The 24,858-nt window shown below is 63.0% G+C and overlaps 1 protein-coding gene across 9 annotated transcripts in view; it reads right to left on the bottom strand.

Moving 5' to 3' along the window:
• IQSEC1 (IQ motif and Sec7 domain ArfGEF 1) overlaps positions 1 to 24,858 on the bottom strand; it is a 285,544-nt gene that overhangs the window by 93,241 nt on the left and 167,445 nt on the right. For 2 of the 9 annotated variants that reach the window (XM_086368961.1, XM_086368959.1), the window contains exon 1: positions 3,179 to 3,517. The exons of 6 other annotated variants lie outside the window; for them this stretch is intronic. In XM_086368961.1, the coding sequence (XP_086225087.1) occupies positions 3,179 to 3,243 (65 nt within the window). In that variant the 5' untranslated portion in view covers positions 3,244 to 3,517. Of the gene's footprint in view, positions 1 to 565; positions 726 to 3,178; positions 3,518 to 24,858 lie in introns of those variants that run through there. One more of the 9 variants, XM_086368969.1, reaches the window with a different exon arrangement.

Raw genomic sequence — 24,858 nt, 5'->3', positions numbered from 1 at the left:
GGCTCTGAAGCCTGAGGGTCTGCGTGAGCTCGGAGGGGCAGCTCAGATCTCCCGCCCCGGCTGCCCAGAGAAGGGGGGTCAGGAGGGGCTGGAGTGTAGGCTGCGAGCCCCCGCCCGTGAGGTGTCCACACAGGCCCCGCGCAGGGGCCTTGGACAGCTCACTGTCGGGGACGCTCCCTGGACGCCCCCGGGGCCCGGCTGCCAGCTGCGCCCCAGCACTCCATCCCAGATGCCAGGGGCGGGGTCTGCTCAGCCAGGCTCCTCACTGCCCCATCCTCAGCCTGCGCCCCAAAGGGGCTGCCCTGTTTTCCGCCCCCCAACCGGCAGCTCCAACACCGCCCACCTCCACAGCAGCTCAAATGCCCCACCGGCTCCCCCAGGGCAGAAACCGATCTCTCGCTCCCCAAGTAATGCCAGATGCACAAGTGATTTTCCTGCCTGACCTGTGACACACACGCGCGCGCGCGCGCACACACACCCACACACACACACACACACCCCTACCCCGCCTGCAGGCCCACAGGCTCCGACCCATTTAATCTCAGAACAACCGTAAGTCACTTACGCGATAGAACGGGCTGAGCTGCTTCCAGACTCTGCGGTGGCAGGGCGGGGGGTGCCCCGAGTTACGAGCCTGGACTTCCCACACCGTGTCACCGGCCTCCGGTGCTGACGGGGACCCCCTCAGGATCGCCCCAAGAAGCCTGCCCTGCTGGAACCACCCCGCCATCTAACAGGCGAGGAAACGGGCCAGAGACGCTCAGCAGCTGGCATCTGACGCCCACCACCGCGGGCCGGGGGGGCTCTGCACCCCGCTCCCCGGAGTTATGTCTGTCTCGCCCCGAGCCTGGGGGCCCCGCTCAGCGACCTCAGCCCGAGGCTCCGGGACCCTGCCTGCGGCCCCCGAAGCGCTGGCGGGGGGCCAGGCCTGGCTGGGCAGCCTGCTCCCCACACACCTCGCGCTTCTCCAGATGTGAGCTGCCCAGCCAGGGCGACAGGCGCACGAGGCGCGGAATCTGAAGACGCAAGTGGGAAAGTATGCGCGTCCATCGCAGCACCGCAGTCTGTCCCTGTGGCCGCCGCCCACCCCGCCCGCCTGCTGATTCAGCTCTTCCCCTGCGGCCCGGGGGCTGGGATCCCCCCACCCCAGTGCGGGATGGCCCCCTCTGTCCGTCTGTCTATCTCGGGGAATGGTCTTGGCTCTCTTGGGGGCTCCCCAAACAAGTGGGGTGTGGGCCCAGAGACCAGAGCGCGTCTGCTGGAGCCTGAAGCCCCCCGTTGCCCCCCAGCCTCCAGGCCTATCCTCCCAAGTAACCACACAGCACCCTGTACGTACAGGCGCTCAGTGGGGCTTTGGAGCAAACCCAGTGCCAACTGTGGTGCCCACACCCCGCTAGAGCTGGTCCTCTGTCACTGCCGGCCATCGCCGCTATACGGCCCACAAACACCAGGGGCACTGACCGAGCCCCCCAAGCCTCGGGTGGCTGTGCAATGACCCCCACCTGGAAGACGAGGGACTGAGGAGGGGCCGCTCCTCTCCAGGGGTGAGGCCCTGGCAGGCAGTACCCACCGCAAGGCCTGGGCCCACCGCATCCTGTAAACAAGCCCTGAGTTTTCCCAAGTGCCAGTCCCCGGAAACCACGGGAGAGAACAGGACATAGGAAAACCCCGCTGTGGCCACAGGGAAGGGCGCGCAGGGACTCGCCCTCTGCCCGGCCCGGCCTCCAAGGTGCCCGCCCGGGGAGGTCTGTCCCAGGGGCTGAGGAGGCACAGGCAGCTGCTGACTCATACTGGGGGGAGCTTTCCTCGCTCTGCTCCCACAGCCAGCCGGCCTCCCCACCCAAGAGAAGTCTCAGCCCTCACTGTCTGCCCTCAGCCTGGCCCTGCAATGGCTCTCACCCTCCCGTCCACTCAGGGTGAAGCCCAGGGCTCCCACACACTCTCCCCTAGCAGCAGAGACAACCAAGGTCCTTGACACGCTGGCTTCTCACGATGAGAGAGACCGGGGAGGCTGGCTTTCCCTTTTCCCCTTGGCTGCTGGGAAGCTCAACCATTTTCATCTCCACAAAAGGACCCCAGGATCCTGCACATCTCTCTCCTGCTCTGCTTTTTTTTCCCCTGCCAAGTCATGATATCCTAAACCGTGATTTTCTTGATCCTGACATTTTATTGTTTATTTTATTGTAGGCATTTCATCTAAGTGGTCACGAGTATTTGGGGAAGGAAAGAAGGCAGGAAGAGAGGGAGGAAGCAAGGGAGAGTTTATATTGTTTACATGCCAGGTAATGAGGGTGGGAAGAAAGACGGAGGATCTTCCCACCCCTTATTCTTCCTAAAACCTCCCCTTACAGTAAAAAATATGCCCCAAGGTGTTATCCAAATAGGTGGGGTCTCAAAGTCTTGCCCAACCCCTATAGCCAAGGAGCCCAGCCTTGTCTGAGGTCACACGAGCTCCCTGGCTGCTCCAGCTCTGAGCCCCTTCAGCAGCTGTGGAGGCTGGAACCAAGCCCCGGGGGCGGGGTGGGGCCAGGACAGGCTGGGGAGGGGGGCGCCCACGCCCCGGGCCAGCTCTGCTGCACCGCAGTCTCCACCCCCATCACACCTGGTTCCGGGGGCACCCCGCAGCTGGCGGAGGGGGGAGTCAGCTTACCCCGTGCTGGCTGGGAGCCAAGCCCCGCCACTGCTCCCTCCCTCAGCCCTCCCGCTAAGCCTCTAGGATCTGCAGGTGGAAACCTTTGGCTGGAGAGGTGAGGCCTCGTCACCTACCAAGGCCAGTGAAACGGGGGCCTGGGGCCCGAGTGCAGGCTCAGCGCGGGGGCCCGCACGTGGCCCACGGGGGCAAACAGTCCTCCGCTGAGTGCTGAGCGCATCTCACCCGGGGAGACAGTCAAGGGGGCTGGGGACAGGGCCCGGGTCCCCCACTGCGCCCAGTGTGCTGTGGCAAGTGCCCGCCGGGGAGGCTGCCAGCCACACCGAGCCTGCCTGGCATCCTGCAGGGCACCCGGGCACCCCAGAGCCCCAGAGGAGGGCGCCGGGGGACCCGTCCTGCCTCCAGCCCTCGGGCTGGGCTGCCCTGGACCTCCCGGAGCCAACAGAAGCGGGCCAGCCGGTGCCCACTCGCCCCCGCCCGCCGACCACGGCCGGGCTCAGCTGCGTCCACTTGCCCGTCCCCCGGTACCTGAGGGTCCTCACGGAGATGCAGTATTTCCACATGAGGCCCCACACGCCGCCGCCGCCCTTCATGCCTGGCGAGTGGGGAGCGGGCAGCTGGGGCCCACCGCGCTGCCCTCCGGCCCCGGGCGGCTCCGGCCGGGGGGCTGGCTCTCAGGTCACTTTCTTCTCCATGGTGGGAGGGAGACAGAAAAGGCCCGGAGCGCGGGGAGGGGGCGGCCGTCTCGGACCCCCGCAGGTCCCAGCCTTCCGCCTTGCGCGGCTCCAGCCCCTCCCGGCCGAACGGGGCTCGCGCACCCGACCCCGCGGCTCCGCCGGCACAACCTCGCTCTCCTCGCCTCCCGCCAGGAGCCGGCGGTGGCCCTGGGCCAGGGGAGCAGTGAGTCACTGGGCGGGCCGGGTGAGGGGCGTCCACCCAGGGCCCCGGGCTGGCCCTCGGTCCAGAGGCCGGCCTGGGACGGGGAGGGAGGAGGGCGGGAGGCGAGGGCGGTTCGCATCCTTCGTCAGCTCCCCAGAGGCCTCAACCCAACACCCGCCCGCTGCGGCCCTGCCCACCGCGGCCAGGATGAGGGGGCTGTCTGCCCCGGCTCCCAGAGGAAGCCTGGGTGAACGGGGAACAAAGACGCGGCTGGCCCGGGTGCGCAGCCGCCCCGGGGGTCTCCGTCTGGCCGGGGAGACGGGGTTGCCAGCCCCGGCCAGCCCACCCCTCGCCGTGAGATGACCCGGGGGTGCCTGGCCCCTCCTTGGCCTCAGTCCCCCAGCCACCCCACCCCAGCCTCACGGAGCCCTGAGCACGGGTCCAGGACTCACTCACTCATTCTCCCGTCTGCCCGACGGAGGCGATTTTATCACCAGCTCTCCTGGCCCCCGTGGGCCGGAGAAGGGACGCAGGGCGGGCTCCCCTCAGCCGCTGTGGGGTCTGGTCGGGTCCCAGCTGTTTCCAGAAGGGACCCCCGCTGGATGCAGTGCCCCGCCCTCGCCCCCTGCCAGCTGCTCCCAGGTCCAGCCCACAGCGGTCAGTGGGGGCTTCCCAGGCGAAGCTGTGACTCACGGCTTCTTCCCACCCACGGCCCCCAGGGAGCCCCCAAGAGCAGGTGGGCCCAGATCCCACACACAGCTGCTGCCTAGCAGCCGCCGGGGCTCCCATCTCCTCCTCAAGGGGCCCGAGGCTCAGGGAGGGCCTCACCTGCCCACAGAAGGTCAGGGAGGCTGGGGCCAGACCTGCCAAGGTCTCCGGGTCAAAGCCTTGTTCTGGGCCTGGCCCCCCGCCCGCCCTGGCCCTGGCCTGTGCAGGATGGGGAATTTTGCTGCGGATTCCAGCCCGATTCCCACAGTGGGGACAGCAGCTGCATGCTCGTCTGGCCCCTACACAAGCAAAGAACTTTCTCTCCGAAAGGAAGCTGGGCTTCGACAGAGGCCACGGCCTCCTGCGGGCCTCAGAATCCAAATTCTCTCTCCTTGTTATCAGACACCACCACAGCAGGCCCCGACCTGCCCCAGGAGTCTTCCACGGCACTCTGAGGAAGTGGCGGCCCATTCTCTGCTTGAATGCCCTTGGATGCCCCCAGCGACAGGAACCTCACTACCTCTCAAAGTTGGGCATTCCAGCGCCCTAAGGAAACTCTCCCTTGGGGCGAGCCCCGCTGCTGCTCCCCACAGCAAGCAAGCTCTCCATTCAGGGGCTTATCTGGTCCATCCTGCGGGTGGGAGTTTTCTCAACACCTGCTGTGGGCACGGTAGAGCCTGTTTACACATCTCGACCCACCCTTGTGCTCACAGATCCACCCATGAACCATCCACAGACCCATCCATCCATCCACATGGCCACACACCTCCCCCAACCTCTCTGCCAACCATCCATCCATCCGTCACTGATCCCCTCAGTCACCACCGCCTCAGTTACCACCCCACCCCCGGCCTGGGCGTCCTGCGTCCCTGCAGGGTCAAGAGCTGTGAGAGGCGGCAGCAACGAGCTCCCCTCATCCTGAACCCTCCGCCCACCCTCCCGGTCAGCCCCTCGCTTCTCACTAGGTCCCCAGGTCTCCATGCTCGATGTGTCGCATCCTTGGCAACTTGGAGCCTCGTCTAGTCCTGCCCCCCACCGCTTGGGTGGCCCAGCAGGTCTGGGTCCCTGCGGCTCCTGGTCCCACAGCCCCAGGCTGTGGGTTCTTATGTCTCCTGGGTTCCCATGTCCCCCAGGTCCTGCCACCCCAGCTCTGGTGCAGACCTCCAGACCCCCAGCTGAAGGAGCATCTGTCTCGCGCCCCTCACACATGCGCCCTGTGCCAAGGACCCGTGGGGGGCCTTCCCCAGCTCCGCTCGTCCTGGAGGACATGCTGTCCCGAGGCGGGGCTTCCCTCCCTTGGCCTTACCGAGAGGAAACTGAGGCCAGGCTTTCTCAGCGCCCAGGGCATCACATGCTTGGAGGTCTGCTCCTTGGCAAGGATGGGCTGGAGTGGCTGTCTGAGGGTGTGGGGAGCCCCTGGGGTGACCGCACCCGGTGGGCCAAGCCAGGAGCCGTCTCCCATGAGCCTCCTGACGACCTGCCTTTTGAAGCCCCGCAGCCCCAGTCCACGGCCACCATGGGGATCCAGCCTTGCACTCACCCGACCCTGGCCTCGGGCTGGCGGGGGTAGAGGCTGTCACACAGCAGAGTGCCCGGGGGGGTGCCTGGGGGTGCGGGGGCCGCCCCACCATCCCCACACTGCCCCATCCTGTCCTCTCTCACGCCGCCCCCATCCCCAAGGGGTGGGTGTCACTGCCCCCATTTTATGGATGAGGAAACTGAGGCTCCAAGTGCCCTGAGGTCTCCTGAATGTTTTCGGTGGCTTGTGCTCGAGTACAGGGGCCAGAGGCCTGGTCCATCCCTGACTCCCCTGTCCCCACACTCATTGTCTCTGAGTCTGTTTGCTCCTCTGCAAAACGGATCAGGCCTCCCTCCCCTCTGCGCTGTGATGGGGGATGAGCTGTGTGACCCTGGGCGCGGGACTCAGGCTCTCAGGGCCATCTCCTCTAGGACGGGGCGCGCGTGTCTTATCGAGAGCCCCTGGCACGCTGGGCAGTGTGGGTGCCCAGTGACTGCTGTCCCCCTCCCACCCCGTGGACCCGGGGCTGCGGGAGGTGAGGGAAGGGGCATGGAAGCCTTCACGCCCTCCGCGGTCTCTCTCACCAGCGGCCAAAGCCAGGCTCTGCGGAGAGCTGGCCGGCCGGCCGCCCTCAGTCTGTGACTCAGCCCGCCCCCTGGGGGTGAGGTCACTGCCGCCCCGGTGGAGGGAAGGATGCATTTGTTCCTGGGAGATGCCGACGCCACGGGGAACTGGGCCTGCAGGGGTGTGTGCCCGCTTGTGGGAGGCAGCAGCTGGGTGGGGAGGGCAGTGTGCGAGGAGCAGGTCAGGAACAGGATGGGTGAGGGGCCTTACCTCTGGGGCCCGAGGGAGGGTCTAGGAACCCCAGGCCAGCCTCAGGCCCAGTGGGCTTTGACCCCTCTACGGGCCTGCTGAGGAGCGCCTGTGCTCCTCAGGCTCCGAACACCCCAACTCCCACCCCTGTCTCATTCAGCAAACGGGTGCCCACCTGCTCCCTGGCGGTGAGCTGGGGTGATCAGCCCCCCGCCCCGGCCAGGCCCCTGCACGGCCTCTCCAGCGCTCGCTTGGCCAGCCTTCCCCAGCACCCCCAGCATCTTTCTGAACACCTGGCTCCCGCCCCGCGGCTGACCTCGGCCAGGCGGGCAAGACCTTCTCCCCCCGCCACCTCCACGGAGCTTCCTGGTGCCTGCGAGCGGCCCCCACTCCAGCCACACCCCCAGGCCCACCCACCCTGGGCTGGGAACTCTGCACCCTTGGGCTGCAGGCAGAGCCTCCACTCTGATCAGGGCCAGGGGCTGATTCCCCAGGGCCCTGTTTCCCGTGGGTGAGGACAGGGGGAGACCCCAGCAGGGGTTCACTGCCCCGTCTCTGCAGGCATGGGGCCTGGTGGGCACCTCTGCCCACAGCTCTCTATTTCTGGATTCATGTAACGGCTCCCCCCACCACCTTGGGCCCAAGTAAGCGCCCCCCACCCCCCAACCACTGCCAGCACAGGGGCCAGGCTGCCCCCTGCAACCTCCCTGAACCTGGCCCCCAACTGCTCACGGCCCAGCACGCTGCAGCAAACCCAGCAAACCCCTTCTTTCTGCCAGGACTTGATACGCTGCCCTTCCAGGCGCAACTCACAGGCCACCGCCTCCAGGAAGCCAGTTATTTGTGTGTTTGCTCCATCCACGTGACACGCTTTCATCACCAGATGCCACGTGGGGACTTGGGGAGCCTCGCAGCGTGGCAGGCTCTCTGGTGGGAGTGCCGACCAGCACCAAGGAAGAAGAAAATTCAGATGCCTTCTGGCAGTGGCGGGGGCTGGCTGAAGAGGAATGACCGGCCCTGGCCCACCTCTCCCACTTCCATCCACCGTCCTGTGAGCCAGCTGCGGCCTCTCTCACCCTGCGGTCTGGTGTCTGTGGTCCTGAGTCTGTGGTCTCTGCTCGGAGAGCCCGCAGGGGCAGGGAGGACGTCCACGCGGCTCTGCGCTTTGCACATCACCGAGTTGGCCCCACGTCAACCACACAAGTCGTGTCCTCACCTCGTCCGTTTCCTACAGACACATGAGGGTTCCGACACCTGGGCCGGACGACACCCAAGCCCCGTGCCGCCAGCCTGACCCACGGCTGGGCGCGCACAGGCTGAGAGCGAGGTGAGCACAGCCCCGCCTTCTGTCTCTGCAGCCTCTCCCAGCGAGGCCTGGAGCAGCGCCCCGCATGCAGCGGGCTGAAAATCAAGCCGCCTCCAGTCCCCTGACCATCCTGCACACCCCCAGCAGCGGTGCCCTGCAGGGAGGGAGCCCTGGATGCGCCTATTTCCCAGATGGGAAAGTGGAGGTCCAAGGCTGCTCCGTGGCCCGGGTCAACTGGGAACCTGAGTTCCGCCTTCTCCTCCTGGGCCCTGGGGGGTCGCTTGGGGGCAGCCAGAGAAGAACTTCACCAAGACCGTGGTTTTGGGTGGGGAAGGGCACGTAGGCCAGCATGCAAGCCCCGCCCGTGTGTGCAGGGCCTGGCCCTGCTTACCGCGCACACAGCAGGCTAGAGGGGACGAGTGCAGAGCCAGGAGACACTGCGGGGCCCAGGGGGCGGCTCCGGTTGCAGGAACGTGTGATAGATTCTACAGCCATTCATCCCCCAGAGCAGCAGGGACGGCTGCTGGTCAGATGTGGGGGGTGGGGGGCACAGGCCTGACGGGGGCTGAACCGCGGGCAGATTGACGTCCCGTCCACAGACAGTGGACGTGGGACAGCGCGGGGGAGCAGGCAGGGGCGATTGGTGGGACAGGGTGGGGAGGACCACACTCTGTCCAAAGGGAAAACTGTTGCTCTGTAGGAACGAGGGCTCTGGATTTTCACTAGTCAGAAATCCAGATTTTTTTCATAAAGACTCTTGGATTTTAGATGTTGCCAATAAGTTCAAATCTAAAAGGCCATGTGGGCTATTTCAGTGAAGTGAAGTGAAAGTCGCTCAGTTGTGTCCGACTCTCTGCAACCCCATGGACCATACAGTCCATGGGATTCTCCAGGCCAGAACACTGGAGTGGGTAGCCTCTCCCTTCTCCAGGGGATCTTCCCAACCGGGGATTGAACCCAGGTCTCCCGCATTGCAGGCAGATTCTTTACCAGCTGAACCACCGGGGAAGCCCAGGCTCTTTCTGGGCACAGCAAATAAAGCGGAGCCGTGGCTGTCCGGCCCCGGGGCCCCTTGTACCCTTTGCTGCTTCTCCCCCGTCAAGATTCACTGAGCTGCCCCCTCCTCCAGGAAGCCGCCGTGAGTGGTCCAGCTCCAGCGAGGCATGTGCCTCCTCACGGCACCAACACCACCAGACTAGCAGTGACCTGAGCGTGGGTGTGGGTTTGCTCGTCAACGTCTCGTGCCCCCGGCAGACACTCAGGCCAACAGGGAGTGTTAACGACCGGACACCTACTGAATGAACGAACTTCTCCCTCCCTTGGTCCTCCGGCCTTTCGTTTTGCAAATAAGGACAGTAAGGCCCAGAGAAGGGAGGTGACCTGTCCACGGTGGGCTCTGGGGCTGCTGACGGTCCAGCCTGTGTGTCAGCTGCCCCCAGGCCGGGCGAGCAGGAAGCATGGAGATGACTGTGCGGTCTTACCAAGTTCCGCCGCCTGAGGGAAAAAACGGGGTCCCAGGCTGCTCCGGAGTGTCCAGGGAGCCCATTCCAGGGCGACGGGGGCCACCAACTGGGGTCAGGGCAGTGCCAGACCCCGAGGCCTGGACGTGGCTGCAGGTGCTCTGGCCACGGGCAGGGGGAGCCCCGAGGACAGGGCCTGATGCCGGCGGTCACTCAGACGACAGCCAGCCCCCCGGGGCTCTCTCCTGAGAGTCCCGACCCCGTTCCCCGGGGCGCTGGGAGGGCAGAAAATGCCAGGGACCCTCAGGGTGCGTGCCCAGCTCTGCCACGCAGGGAACTCAGAAGACGGACGGGCCGGAGGCCCGGGCCCCAGTTCTGGGAGATGGAGAAGCCGAGTCTCGGGGTGTGCAGCGGCCAGCTCAGGTCACGCATAGGGGCGGTGGGTCTGGGCGCCTGGCTCTGAGTCCAGTATTCTGTCCAGACGGCTGAGCTATACTAGCCCTGGGGTCTCCACAGGCCACCCCGCACACCCGCCCCCTGCCTCAGGTAGGGAAGCAGAAGGCAGCCCGGGGCAGGGTGCCGGCCGATGAGCCCCACAGGCGGGCGAGCGAGGCTGCGTGAACACGCCAGCGGGTGGGCGAGGCTGTGTGCAGACTTGTGACGACACGGCCATGCTCCGCGGAGCTTCTAGTCTCGGCATGTCCCAGTCTCCATGAAGACCCTCCTCGCTCTCGTCCAGTATAACAATGCCAAGTCGTTACTGGACGCTCACTGGGGCCAGTGCCCCTACCAGGCATGAACTCATTTAACTCTGAGGTTCACCCTATGCCTGGGTGCGTGCTGAGTCAGTCGTGTCCAACTCTTTTGCAACCCCACGGACTGTAGCCCGCTGGGCTCCTCTGTCCATGGGATTTCCCGGGCAAGAATACTGCAGTGTGTTGCTATTTCCTTCTCCAGGGGATCTTCCCGACCCAGGGATCGAACTCGGGTCTCCTGCATTGCAGGAAGACTCTCCGGCAGAGTCACCGGGGAAACTCATCCTACGAGGCAGATTCTACTGTGACTTCATCTGCAGGGCGGGGAAGCCAAGGCACAGACAGGCTTGCAGACAGACAGGGCGACACAGACGGGAAATGGGAGCGCCCGGATTTGAACCGGCTCTGCCCGCAAGCACCCGTTACAACCACCTCGCGACACTGGGCTGGCACGGAAGTCCTTCCCAAGGTCTATCCTGAACCCTTTTCCCTGCAGGCTGTGCCCTTCCCCAGCTCCTTCTTAGGCAAAGGAGAACAGCTGCACATTCAAGCCCCATTCGGTGCTGAAAGGCCTTATTTAGCTGGCTCCCAGCTCCCTGGGTCCCAGCATGCAGGTCAAGTCAGGAACCCTTCCCTTAACTGTGTGTGTGTGTGTGTGTGCACGCACGCACATGTGTGCAGAGGCCTGGTGAGGACCGCTTCACCCCGGGCCAGGCCCTCACCTCCTCACCTGCTTCCCAACACCCAGACCTGTCTGGGCAGGGCCTGAACCTTCTCCGTCACCCGCCTCTAGTCACAAACAGTTCCCAAGGCCCTTACAGCGTTTTCATTGAATACTAGCTAATGTTTGCTTTTAAGATCAACTGGTTTAAAAAGCTGGACCCTATATTGGAAGGACGGTTGCTGAAGTTGAAGTTACAATGCTTTGGCCACCTGATGTGAAGAGCTGACTTATTGGAAAAGACTTTGATGCTGGGGAAGATTGAAGGCGGGAGGAGAAGGGGACGAGAGACGATGCGATGGCTGGATGGCATAACCGACTCGATGGATGTGAGTTTGAGTAAACTCCGGGAGTTGGTGATGGACAGGGAGGCCCGGCGTGCTGCAGTCCACGGGGTCACGACTGAAGAACAACAACAGTCTGAAGAAGCTTCCAGGTCTAACTCCCAGTTAGTACAGGAGACAGAGGAACAGGTGAAAGGGGATGTGGGGCAGTGACCACAGGGCTCTGAGTGGGGGCGGGCGAGAGGCAAGCAGGCTGCCGTCTCTAACAAGCAACCTGCGGGCTGACGGAGGCCGGGCGCTTCCAGAGGGAGAGAGGCTCGAGCGGCCCCTGCGGTGCGTGGGTCTCGACAGGCTCCCGATCTGAGCCAAGTGACGATAAAAAGACGCTGCTGGAGATCACTTGGGAAAGCTGGACACGACAACCAGCATGCGGCGGGCGGAAGGGAGCTGGCGGGATGGCGAGGCAGCAGCGCTTGGCGCAGGCCCGTGGCTCACGGGGGGCGGGCTTTGAACCTGCTTCCAACTAGGTTTAAGTCTGCAAGCATGAAAAGTCTGCGACGAGGACACAACACCAAGTGAAGAAGCTGGCGTTCGCCCCGAACACGAGTATTTTGAAAGGAAACTTTAGATCACCCCCCTACATGGAAAACTAGTATCACTCGCCGTGAGTAGAAGGCTGCCATGAAAACAAGACAGTGTGATCCAGTTTCAGGGAGATCCTGTGTCCTGCCAAGGCTGTCCGCTCACCCGCCCGGCCCTGTTCCAAGGAGCCTGGGAGAGAGCTGAATGCCCGCACGCTGGTCCCAGGCCCTCCTGCAGGCAGACACTGGGCCGCGGTGGGTGCGAGAGCCACGCTTCCTCACCTTCCCCTTTTTCTCCACCAGTGGGGAGTGGCAGCAGGCATGGGGGCCGGCACAGAGGGGCTCGGCCGGGACATGGCCGTGGGGGCAGTGAGGGCCGCCCTGCGTCACGCGATCCGCAGCCTCAGCGCCCGGCAGAGATGAGGAAGCCAAGGCCCAGGTGGGGTGGCCGCCGCCCAAGGTCATGTGGAACGTCTTGAGCGGGGGAACCAGGAGTGACAAGACTCCTGGATTTCTGACCTACAACCCATGATCGTCCAATCTTCCCTTGTTTACAGGTGTTTATTGAGCACCGACTGTATGCAAGGCACTGGGGATGTGGTGCAGGGGTGAACAAGACAAAGTCCCGCAGAGCTGACCCTTGGAGGCGGGGTCCAGAGGGCGAACGCTCAGCCAGCGAAGGGGTCATTTCCAGCGCCGGTGAGGGCGCTGAGGAAACCAAGCGGCAGGGCACCGGGAGGCGGGGCTGCGCTGGGCCAGGAGCCGGAGGACTTCCCGGGGGAGGTGTCCCTCAGGCTGCGATCTGAAGCACCAGGAGGAGGCAGGGGCCCAGGAGCGGCGAGGGCCTCAGCGACCCCTGACGCTGCTTTTTTCTTTCCCCCCACTTTGTATTCTGAGTTAATTTCAGACTTGAAGTTGCAAGACGAGTGTCCTGCACGCCCTTCATGCAGACTCCCCACGTTAAGACTGTGTCCTGTCTACTATCGTACTCCTCGCGGTACCTGTGGGCGTGCACACACATGCACACACGCTTACAGTCAGAGCTGCCTGAGAGGAAGCTGCCCCCTCGAGTCCTTGCTACGTCGCGTCTCCCCTCAAAACAAGGATGCTCCCCGACATAACCAAAGTCCAGTCCAGCGTCAGTTCAACACTAACACTTAATCCTTAGATCTTACTCCGAGTCGCCAGCGGTCCCTGATCTTAAGCTCCTCTCAGACACACAGAGGGCACTGTGTTTCCCAGACGACCTTCGAGGGGAGACCTGTCTGGCCCTTTGCAGCCGGATCGTGCAGCCCTTGGATTGGCCCGCTCAGGGCGTGCGCGTTGGATCCTGAATGAAGCCAATAGGAAACGAGCACCTTATATACACCAAAACAGCCTCCCTATTTTAGACCCAAGGGGAGAAGTGAATAACACTTTACATGGAAAAGATGATTATAAGACAGCTCATGCTGCCATCAGCCCCCGTAACTCACCCTGCAGGGCACACGGCACAGCCCCTTGGAAAAGGCCGCATAGCAACACAGGGTCGTGAAACCAACGCCAGCCCGTCTTGACATGCAATTCTGACGTTTTGTTTACCTGTTTGCTGCGTTTCTTTGCTGCCCATTTACATTTCACACCCGAGCCAACGCCTCACTGGCCTCGCCCAGGTCCCAGCCCTGCCCACCACACGCCACACACATGGGCTCTGCTGCTGGGCACGCGTTCTGTGCCCAACAAGACACGGTAAACCTGAGACTGGGTCCTTGTACCCGCTGCACGGATGAAGAAGGGGAGGCCCTAGGGAAGTCGGCTAAGGCTGCAATCACAGACGCCCCAGGCCGGGGGCTCACACGACAGATCTCATCGCCTCCCGGTCCCAGCGGCCAGGGCTCTGCGGCCAAGGTGCCGGCAAGGCTGGCTTCTCCCGAGGGCGCCATCCTCGGCCTGCACACGGCCCCCTTCTCAGCGCGTCCCAGGAGGTGCACTAGTCAGGGTTCTCGAGAGAAGGAGAGCCATCAGGGTGTGCGTGCATACGCAACGTGTATATTTATTATCCACACACACACACGTAAACACGTAATACATTTACCTATTACAGGGAGAACTGGCCCGCACTGCTGTGGAGGCTGACCAGCCAGAAGATCTGCAGCTGGAGAGCTGGAGACCTGGAACTTCAGAACTGCCAGGAAAGCTGATAGAATGCTTTCCGTCCCGATGCTGGGAGGCTTGATGTCCAGGAAGAGCCCAAGCTTCCGTGTGAGTCCCCGATGCAGGAAAACACGGTGTCCCAGCTCGAGGGCCACCAGGCAGGCGTCATAGTTCACGCTCACGCAGCTCTTCGGTCTTGTTCGGGCTTTCGGCGGATTGGACGGGGCCCACCACATCGGGGAGGGCAGTCTGTTTTACTCTACTGAATTCAGTGTTAATCTGATCCAGAAACACCCTCACAGACACACCCAGAATAACGCTGAGCCAAGTATCTGGGCACCCCACGGCCGGGAAAGCTGACGCGTGAAATTAACTATCAGACCCAGGCGTCTTTGTGTGTCTGTGTGAGTCCTGATCTCCGCCTCCCACAGGGACAGCTGTCCCACTGGAGAAGGGTCACCCTAGTGACCTCATGTCACCTGAATCGCCTCTTTAGAGGCCCCATCTAAAAACACAGGCACACTCAGAGACACGGGGTTAGAGCTTCACCACTGACCTTGCCCGTAGCAGGCCCTGACAGGACAAGGGTCTCAGCTCAGAAGCACGTGGGCCCAGTTCTCCCCTCCTCTGAGTCGCCTGGGCTCCTGGAGCCCCTCGGGCAGGCTGACCCATCCATCAGTGGCCGCCAAGGCCCGGCTGAGGTGCAGACCGCGGCTCAGTACAGATTAATCTCACGTGCTAAGTCCAGGAGCCACGCTGGAGGCAGGCGGTGTCTGTCAGGAGAGCCCAGTGGGTCTTGTCCCAGCAGCAACACTTCCCTGAGTAATCTGTGTGACTCTAACACCCGTCTCCCCCAGCCTCCGGCCGCCAGCGGGGCCTCACTAAGGCCACCAGTGGGGAGAAGCGGCCATTCGAAGGCCAGGAGCCCCGGAGCCCACGACCCTGCAGCGTCTGCCTTTTCTCTGAGGCTGTGTCTTTGTTTTTGGTTGCACTGGCCGTTTGCCGCTGCACGCGGGCTTTCTTGAGTTGCGGCGAGGGGGGCTACTCTCCGGCTGCGGTGGGTGGTTTCTCGTTGGTGTGGCTTCTCTTGTTGCGGGGCACAGCTCCAGGGTTTGCCGGCCTCAGCAGCTGTGGTGCGCGGGCTTAGCTGCTCTGCGGCAAGGGGGATCTTCCTGGAGCAGGGTTTGAACCTGTGTCCCCTGCATGGGCAGGTGGATCCTTAGCCACTGGGCCAGCAGGGAAGCCCTGCAGCGAGGCTCTGCTTTAAACGCCCTCCGGATGCCCAGCAAGGACACACTGGCGTCCATCCAACAACACTCATTCTTCTCTCGAGCCTTGGGCCGGGTTCAGCTCTGGCTGCTGGATTCTTGAATCTGTGCCTATTATTCAGCCAGGGACAAGCTTCTCAAGGCCTCCGGTGATGGGGACAAAGTGAGCCTTTGGCGTTTCTCGCTCCTGCCTCTCACCGGTCCGGCAGAAGCACCTAGGTGGGGTGTGGGGGGTGCAGGGGGTGGCGAGTGGGCACACTCGCACCTGCCTGGCACACACACCCGCTCCTGCTGCCTGTCCGTGTCCCCCGGGGACTGCCTCTCTGCACAGGGTGCGTTGCAACTCTGGCCTCAGGGGACCTCTGCGGCTCACCAGCAAAGCCTCCACGGGATCAACGCTCATGCTCCGACATCCTCACTTCTGCTCCGTGCCTGTTCTGCTGAGAGCCTCACCTCCCCTGCGGAGGTGGGAAAACCCTCTTCAGCCCTCAAGGCCCGTGTCTGCTCTTACAGGTTTTCCCAGATGAAATAACCGCTCCCTCTCCTGAGTCACGTCCACGCTTTCTCTGAACTTACTTCATGAATAAAAAAATAAATACATAAAAAGAAAACCCACTATTTGCTGAGAGCCAACTGTGTCCCGGGCGCCCTCATGCCCATTAGGTCCTCTTCCTAAGTCCATTTCAGCTCAGAGAGCAGAGGTGATGATTGGGAATCATGGTGTTCCGAGACGCTCACAATTGTGAACAGAATGCAGGCAAGCCAAGGGACTTCTGAGGCCTGATCATAAAAGTCAGCACCTTCTACTTGGCTCTGTCTGCCCCCACTCCCTTTTCCCTGGGTCACTTGCTCTGGTGCGCCCAAGAATTGATGCTTTCAAACTGTGTGCTGCTGAAGGAGACTCGTGAGAGTCCCCTGGACTGTAAGGAGATTCAACCAGTCCATCCTAAAGGAAAGCAGTCCTGAATATTCACTGGAAGGACTGATGCTGAAGCTGAAGCTCCAGTACTTTGGTCACCTGATGGGAAGAACCAACTCATTTGAAAAGACCCTGATGCTGGGAAAGATTGAAGGCAGGAGGAGAAGGGGACAACAGAGGATGAGATGGTTGGATGACATCATCGACTCGATGGACATGAGTTTCAGCAAACTCAGGGAGCTAGTGAAGGACAGGGAGGCCTGGCGTGCTGCAGTCCACGGGGCCGCAAATAGTCGGACACGACTGAGCGACTGAACAACAACTCCCCTCTTCTCCCGACACTTGGTCTGGGAACCCCGCCACCGAGCTGTGGGGAAGCCCAGGCCACATGGGGAGGCCCCATCTAAGTGCCCAGCTCTCAGTCTGCAGCAGCTGCGAGGTGAGTGGGTGAGGACCCTGAGGATCCAGTCCCTCATCTTCAAGGAGCCCCGTCTGACATCAATCAGGAGACCAGATGGGAAAATGCACACTGGCCCTGAGGGAAGGAAGCCGTGGCGAGTGGGGGTGGTCTGTGACAGCCACGGTAGGCGGAGCAGCTGCACAGGGTCAAGATGGGCTGCCCGGGGTGACCACAGGTGTGGCTGCCGCTGCGCGGAGTTGGTCACGTGGACTGCAACAACCACACCCCATCTCCGTCACCTTAAGAGGGTCACTTGCCCTCTCGGGGCCGCCGTTTCCTGGACTGAAACATGACGAAAAACAGGTTCTGTTCTGCGAGGTTGCCGCGAAGATTCCTGGAGGCACCACGCAGGTGGCATCCAGCCCCTAAACAAGCAGCCAAGGAAGTGACAGTAATGATGAGCGAAGGCCTGGCCGGATCGGACCCCCAGCCCGCCAGACAGCAGAGCCCACACTGTGCCCTCCAGTCGCAAAGGCTCGGGTGCTGAACCAGCTTCCCGGGTTGGGAGCTTGGAGCCGCCAGGTCGCGGCGTTCACGGCCTGCGGCCGCGGGTGGAAACCTCTCTCCAGAGTCAGTGTCTGCACACTGCTTTCCACACACCTGGCCGCCATCACATCTGGCACAAGGGGATGGTAAACCTGCCCATCGGGCAGCAGGTCTAACTGGAGTTAGTCCTACATCTGAAAGCCAGTGGTGGCATCAGCGTGCGCTCGGAGGGAAGGCTCCGAAGTCAGGTTGTGGGGAGAGGAAACCCACACGTGTCGCCGCCCTTGAAAGTCCCTAACCTCGGAGGGCCTGGGACTACAGAGACCGAGGGAACAGCCGCGCGTGTCTCAGCTTCTGCTCCAGGATACCTGATGCTGCGCAGAGCTGGGGTGGAGGCCCACACCACTCACAGTCTCCTTCTCTCCTTTAATTATGAAAAACATCAGCCGGCTTTCGACATCAAGGGTAGATCAGGATGTAGAGGCTCAGGCCTTCACCGCCCGCTGTTGAGGATACGCCCTGCAACACCGCCTTGGGAGAGCAACTCTGCAAAGCCTGGCAGAGCTGAAGAGACTCACGCACCGCCCCGGGGACAAACCCTACACACTCACACATGTGTGCAAGGACCCTACACACTCACACACGTGTGCAAGGAGAGTGTGCAGGAACACGTACTGCAGCCCTGCCTGGAGCATCAGCAGTGAGAAACCACCAAACTCCATATCAACCGCAGGACAATGGACCGCATGCTCCACACCAACGAACACAAACGTGAGGGCTGTACACGGCCGAGCGGTGACTCACCAGTGACGAGCGGAGCGAAAAGAGCAAGATGCGTCTTGAACATACCTGCACGACGTTCACCACGGCATCACTCAGAGCAGCCACAGGGTGGAAGCAACGTGAGCCCATCAACAGATGAAGAGACAAACCAAACGTGATGTATGCAGACAGTGGAATATTACACAGCCTTGAAAAGAAAGCAAATTCTGACACAAGCTACGGTAGGGATGAACCTTGAGGACACTGAGCCACGTGAAACAAGCCAGCCACGAAAGGCCAGACCCTGAATGACTCCACTCAGATGAGGTCCTGCTGCTGAGGAGTGCCCAGTCGTGGCCAACTCTTTGCAACCGCATGGTTGCATGGTAGCCGGCCAGGCTCCTCTGTCCATGGAAGTCTTCCAGGCAAGAATACTGGAGTGGGTTGCCATTTCCTACTCCAAGGGCTCTTCGCGGCCCAGGGATCAAACCCTGTCTCTTATCTCTCCCGCACCGGCAGGCGGGTTCTTTACCACTAGCATAATCTGGGAAGCCCATGAGGCCCTGAAAGGAGTCAAAGCCACACAGACAGGAGGATCAGGGGCGCGCAGGGTTTGGGGAGGGGGCGGGGAGTTAGCGTTTCCTGGGGACCACATTTCAGTTTGGGAAGAAGTCCTGGCGATGGCGTGGTGATGGTTACAATAACTGTGAATGGGCTTAATGCCACTGAACAGGACACGGCAAAACGTGGAAGACGGTGAATTTTACGTTATGCGTATTTCACTACAATTAAAAAGCTAGGAACAGTAAGTTGCAGATTACGACATCATGCGTGTAAACTTGCAGAGCTTGTAGAACGATGCTCTGTGTTAGCAAAAGTATAAAAATGTGAGTGTGCCTGGTGTGCTGCAGTCCACGCGGTTGCAAAGAGTCGGACACGACTGAGAGACTGAAATTAACTGAAATAAACACACCAAACGGGCAAGGGAGGGGCTGCTGCTGAGGCTTAGCTCTGGGGAATCGGGGCGGGATTTGAGGGGGTGCACAGGGCCTCCCACCACATCCAAACAGGTAATTTCTAAAGCCAGGTGGTGGGTATACCACTCTACGCGTCTCGTTTTTCTGCCCACCTGAACTGTCCCATTGCCGAGAGTCCCCTGAGGTCCGCCAGGCCCTGGGGCCTGTGGACAGGGCCCCGTGCCTCTCACGATGGCCTCTGAGTCACAGCTAGGGGATCTGCAGGATGGTCATCGCCCAGGCAGAAGGCACAGGTGCCGAGAACGCTCTGCTGTGCTTTCTCGCTGGAATGAGAATCTCCGCTCTGCCGCAGCCCCAGCCTCTGGCAGGGCTCCAGGATTATTTTACATGAATTTAAGATCACTAATGAAGAATAATTAACAGCTTCAAGGGAGCCTGGCACACCCTGTGTTTAGAAGTGGTTAATTATGCATTGTCTGCAAAACAGCCTTTTCATACTCCACAGTTTTGGGTCGCTGTTTTAAACACCGGGATATGGCACCAGGAAAAACGCCAAGAGGCTCCGTGTGCCAAGTTCCTGGGATTGGCTCTGTTTGGGCAGGGACGACCACGGCTCCCGAAGCCCCCTAAGTGAGGCATCTTAAGTGCTCCCCTGGCACTGGCCCTGCCAATCCCCCAGGAGCCATGGCAGGTGGGTGAGCCCCTCCCCCACCCTTGGGGAGCAGTGAGCACCCCGCCAGGACGCGGTCTGGCCACGAAGACTCTCGTCCCTGACTGATGGGTCACCATTATTTATGGACATGAACCGGTGGAGAGAGGACCGGCCCCGGCCTGAGCATCTCCTTGGATGGCTGCGTGCAGCCTGTGAAGTCCCTCGGGCCCGAGACGGGCTGTATGACTCTGGGCCTGCGACGTCTGCCCCGAGTCTCGATTTCTTCACCTGGAGAATGGGACAATGGCATCCTCCCCTTCTTGGGGTTGCTGGGCTTAGAACTACGCCTCCCGTGCAGCAGGCGCGCCATGAGTCTCAGATCGTGGCCCAGCCTGCCTGCCTTTCTAGCCGCATCGCCCGACCTCCCCGCTGACGCCAGGCCCTGACCATTTCTTAACCATGCCAGGCTGCGTCCCACCTCCACATGGCTGCTTGCGCTGTGCTCTCCACCTACTGCGCCCTCCCCTGTCTTGAAAAATCCTACTCCTACGTTCAGACCCAGCTCAGATGACACCTCCTGTGGGAAGCCTTCCTGGATGTCTCCATCATGCTGTGGGTATTTTTGTGCTCCCGCTATTTATCCCCTTCCTTAACCGTCATGGCTTGTGAGTGGGTCTCTTTCTCCTTGCAGGCTGGGAGCTCCTTGAGGACGATGTCCTGTTTGTCTTTGCGACTCGAGAAGACCGCACCTGCTCTAAGACCCTCCCATGGTGGGCGGGGCCAAGAGGGCTCTCAGTGGTTGGCCCTGGAGGCCGAGCCGGGCCTCTCATGGGGACCACGTGACTCCCAGGGGTGCCTCTCACAAGCGTACGACTCCACCCTCAGCGCCTTCCTGGGCTCCCCACTGTGCAGAGCGGGAGGCCCAGCCCCGGGCCTGGACTCGGGTCCCTGGCGCCCCTCTCAGCTCCATGGCTTCTCACTGCCCCCCACAAAGACCCCTGCCCCCTGGAAGCCCCTGGGGTTTCCCACGAGCCTTTCCCTCTGCCCAGAACACCCGTCCGCCCCTCTGGGCCCGGCCAACTCCCACAGACACGTCACCATCTGCTCAGCTGTCACCTCCTCCATGCAGCCCCACACCCAGATCCAGTCCTCCCACGGTGTCTGCCTGACCCCGGCGGGGTGGGGCCGGGATCCATCATCCCTCCCGCCCCAGGACCTTGGCACCCTCCTCGTCGGAGCTGCAGAGCACTTGAGACAGAGTCCACCTTGGAACAGAGAGGCCTGGGTCCAAACCCCGTGGTCACACTTACCTGGCTGCCTGCCCTCGGGTCTCAGCTGCTCAAAGGGGAGCTTCAGGACCCCTGTTGTAGTGGGGAGGAGGACGGACCACAGCTTGAAGTGCAGCCTTGCAGACACCTAATCACTAATAGCTGGAATGTTCCAGGAGCCCCAGGCCCCTAAGAACAAGCTCCCCGGCTTGCGGGAAGGGTGGGCCCACCTGCACATGTGGAGGACGCACAGGTCAGACGCACGGCGGGCCGCCCTCCCTGGCACCCACCCAACAGCAGGGACCTCCTTTCTGAGGCTGCTGTGAGACCCTCAGACCCGCCGCCTTCGCAGAAAGCCCTGGGAGAGAGAAGAAAGGCTCCCACACTTTCCCAGAACTGCTCGCATGCCAATAGCTGAGTGTGAAATCAGGAGAAACGAGTTCCCTTGGAAGGGCTGGCGCTCTCCCTCTGTCCCCCGCGGGGCCCTCTGGCCTGGGACTGGCCTTCCTCAGCCAGTGTGTGTGTGTGGGTGCGACGCACCCGCAGAGGCTCACGTCTGCACCCCCGCCGCCTCAGGGAGCTGTCCCCAAGTGCCACCCCCGTCACCAGGTCCGAACCCCTACAGGCGGGGCCTACTGAGGCTCAGAGAGGGAAAGCCGTCTGCCCAAAGTCACACAGCGAGTGGGAGGCGGGGGTCTGAACTTGAACTCCAGGGTCTTCTGACTACTTCCAGACCAGGGATCCCCACCCCGCAGTGTGCCTCCCCACTCCCCAAATAAGTCTCAGAACTCTGCTCGGGATGCAGCCGTCACACTCCAGAGTCACATGGGGGGTCGGCAAGGTCAGAGGAAGTGGACAGCGGCATGGCTGGGCCAGCGTAGGGACGGCCCTAGGGTGGGATCGGACGGCTCCAGACCTATTCCAGCAGCAAGAACAATGACGCTCAGCTCGCAACCACAGAGCCTCAGGGGTGACCCCTCCTCTGCAGAAATCCTACCAGTTTCAGGGCTGGAGGGGGAGGGGAGCACAGTCAAGCCAAGTTGGCCCGTGGTCCTCAGAGGTCCTCAGCAAATGCCCGTGGGGGCCGGCCCTGGGACAGGGAGGCCCCGCGGCTGTCCACGGGAGCCCACAGTCCTGCCAGCTGCGCTGCCCCGTGGCAGAGGCCCTCCTGGGCACCTACCTTTTATAGACTCCGTGCAGAGGCTGCAGGCACAGAAACTGCCAGTAATCCAGGCAAAAGGCCTTGAACTTGAGCATTTTCGCCTTCCGATCGCCGGGACTTACAGGAGGGCTGACGGAGCTGCAGGACTGGCCGCCCGGCTCCCCGCGGCCGCCTGGGGCCCGCTCACAGGGCCCGGCCCGCCAGCCTCCGATACAAAGAGCGGAGCACACAAAAGCCCAGGCACTCCTCCACGGGGCTCGCCCAGCCGGACTCAGGCTGCCGCGGCCGCTGGGGGCTGTTGCTCCTCGGGGCTCCCCCGGGGGTCCTCAGGCAGAACGAGGGCAGCCCTGGCTGTGCTGAGTCGCGGGGGGCCCCCGGCCCGTCATCCTGGGGGCCCCGAGGCCCAGGGCTCTTGACAGCCGCTCCGCAAGCTCCTTCCAGCCGGGTCCCCGGCTCCCAGTGGCCGCGTCGGCACCTGGAAGGGCAGTAGCCCTGCCGCCTGCCTGGCCCGGAGTGGCTGAGAACGGGAGGACCAGGGAGGTATGGGGGGGCTGCAGGTGGGCGGGGGCAGATGAGAAGCGCCAGGCTCTGTGGCAGGTCAGTTACGTCCGGCGGAATCCCCCGTGAGCGGAAACTCACCACGTCGCCACATGGTGAGCCGGGAGGCCGGCTCTGAAAGGCGGCGGGCAGAGACTGACAGGCCCCCGCGGTTGCCCGGGTGACGGGGACACGCTGCTGAAACCTAACAGGGAACCTTGATGACAGCCGCTCATTGGCTGCTGGGAGGGGTCTCCCATCGCCAGCGAGGTGGGGCGGGGGCAGCTGCGGGGCTGAGGGGCCGTGGCCAGCGGAGCGTTGTCGGGCGGCGGAGAGTCTGCAGCCCGGGACGCGGCGTCATGGGGAGGACCATGCAGAGCCACTGGGCTCCTGCTCACAGGTCCGGTGTCTGCTCCGGACGCCCCGTAGCCCTTCCCCGCCCTCCAGCCACGGGGACCTTGAGACATCAACCCTCTGTTCCACGTGGTCGGCTACCTGCTGCCCTCAGAACAGAGGCCAAGCTCCCGCCCGCCCAGCAGCCCTCGGGCCCTGGCTCCCGCTGACTGTCTGACCGCTCCCCCAGGCCCCGTCAGGCCCAGGAACCCGCCCCCTCGGCCAGCGCTCCTCTCCACCCCCAGGTCCTACAGCCAGCACTGCCTGGAGGCCTCCCTGGCCATCGGAGCCCCTGACACCCGCCCTCAATGTCTCCTGACGTCCTATCCTCCCAGTAGATTTTACTGCCTTCTCCTCCCAACTGCTGTGCGAGCGTCCCGGCTCCACCCAGCCCAGCGCCTGGCCCAGTGCGGGCACCCAGCGCTTGCTGCAGGAGTGGAGGGTCTTGTAGCAGGGTGGAAGGGTCCCCCTGGGCAGGCCACACCCCACCTGCTACTTGGGGTCCCGGCTTTGTTCAATATAGGTCCCACGGCATCCTAGTGAGGAGACCTCATCCCTGCATGTGAGGGACGACATCCTGGCCCGTTGGCCTCGGACTGGAGCTGGTATCCCCAGAGCGCTGGGCACGCAGGGCCTGTGCAGGCTGTTGGCATCCCGGGGCCTGGTCCCAGCTCACATTGCCTCCCCCCGAGCCCTGGCCTCCATCAGCAGCAGACCAGCTGATCCGAGAGCACCTCTGTCCCTCCCCCAGGTGAGTCTGCCTCCACCAGGTCCCCAGAGGATGCTGGCCGGGCCTGGAGACATGCAGGCTGCACAGAGGGGTGAGCGATACTACAGGCCTGTAGACCCCGGGCCACTCCACAGAGCGCAGGACAGCCCCCAGGACTGAACACCCCGCAAAGCACAGGACGCCCCCCAGGAGTGAACGCCCCGCAGAGCACAGGACGCCCCCCAGGAGTGAACGCCCCGCAGAGCACAGGACGCCCCCCAGGAGTGAACGCCCTGCAGAGCACAGGACGCTCCCCAGGACTGAACGCCCCGCAGAGCACAGGACGCCTCCTAGACTGAACACCCTGCAGAGCACAGGACGCCTCCAGGACTGAACACCCCACAGAGCACAGGACTGAACACCCCACAGAGCACAGGACGCCCCCGGGACTGAACACCCTGCAGAGCACAGGATGCCCCCAGGACCGAACACCCTGCAGAGCACAGGATGGCCCCCAGGAGTGAACACCCCACAGAGCACAGGACGCCCCCGGGACTGAACACCCTGCAGAGCACAGGATGGCCCCCAGGAGTGAACACCCCACAGAGCACAGGACGCCCCCCGGGGCTGAACACCCTGCAGAGCACAGGATGGCCCCCAGGAGTGAACACCCCACAGAGCACAGGACGCCCCCGGGACTGAACACCCTGCAGAGCACAGGATGGACCCCAGGAGTGAACACCCCCCAGTGCGCAGGATGCCCCCCAGGAGTGACGCAGCCCGGCGGCTCTGCTGAGCGGCTGTTGGAAGTGCTGTGGTGGACGGCTGGAAGGGAAGGCCTTCGGAACGGTTCAGTCGAGCCCCCGAGGCACGAGCGGGCTGCGTGGGGCCTGGCGAGGGCTGGGCAGCATCTCCAGGCTGGCCGGGCGGACGGAGAGGGGTGGGGGCACGGAGGGGAGGGGGAGGGCCCAGGATGCCGCCGCGGGGCCGGCCTCCCAGGCGCCGCCCGCCCCTCCCCCAGGGGACATCAGCTTCCCCCTCACGCCCTGCGGAGGAAGCCGGCTGCGCCTCTGAAAGGAGCCGATTCCTGGCTGGGACCTTTGTCCCCGAGTTCCCAGGCTGTGAGCGGGCCTCTGTGGCACCAGAGCCTGAGGGCCCAGTTTCTCAGAGGCCCCACAGAGCGGCAGAGCCCAGGGCACCGCTGGGCAAACAGGGCTAGGCAGAGCGGGAGGCGGAGGGGCCAGTCCCGGGGCTGCACCGATGCCCCTCTGGTCCCTGGATCTCAGCCTCCTCATCTGAGAAATGTGCCTGCTGTGCCGCGGCCCACCTGTGTCCCAAGGGGACCGGGACACACTGCGTTAGCGGCTGCCGCTCCTCCGGACAGTGGCTCATCCCTCGCCCCTTCCTTCTGCTGTCTGTCACACGGCACCTCCTCCAAGATGCCTTCCCTGACTAC

Source organism: Bos grunniens, chromosome 22 (genome assembly GCF_055505025.1).
Source record: "Bos grunniens cultivar Pamir isolate PY7600 chromosome 22, Bosgru_T2T1.0, whole genome shotgun sequence".
In the NCBI taxonomy this organism is placed as follows: Eukaryota; Metazoa; Chordata; class Mammalia; order Artiodactyla; family Bovidae; genus Bos; species Bos grunniens.
The sequence above is the reverse complement of the archived record's forward strand: the minus strand, read 5'-3'. Positions and strand labels throughout refer to the sequence as shown.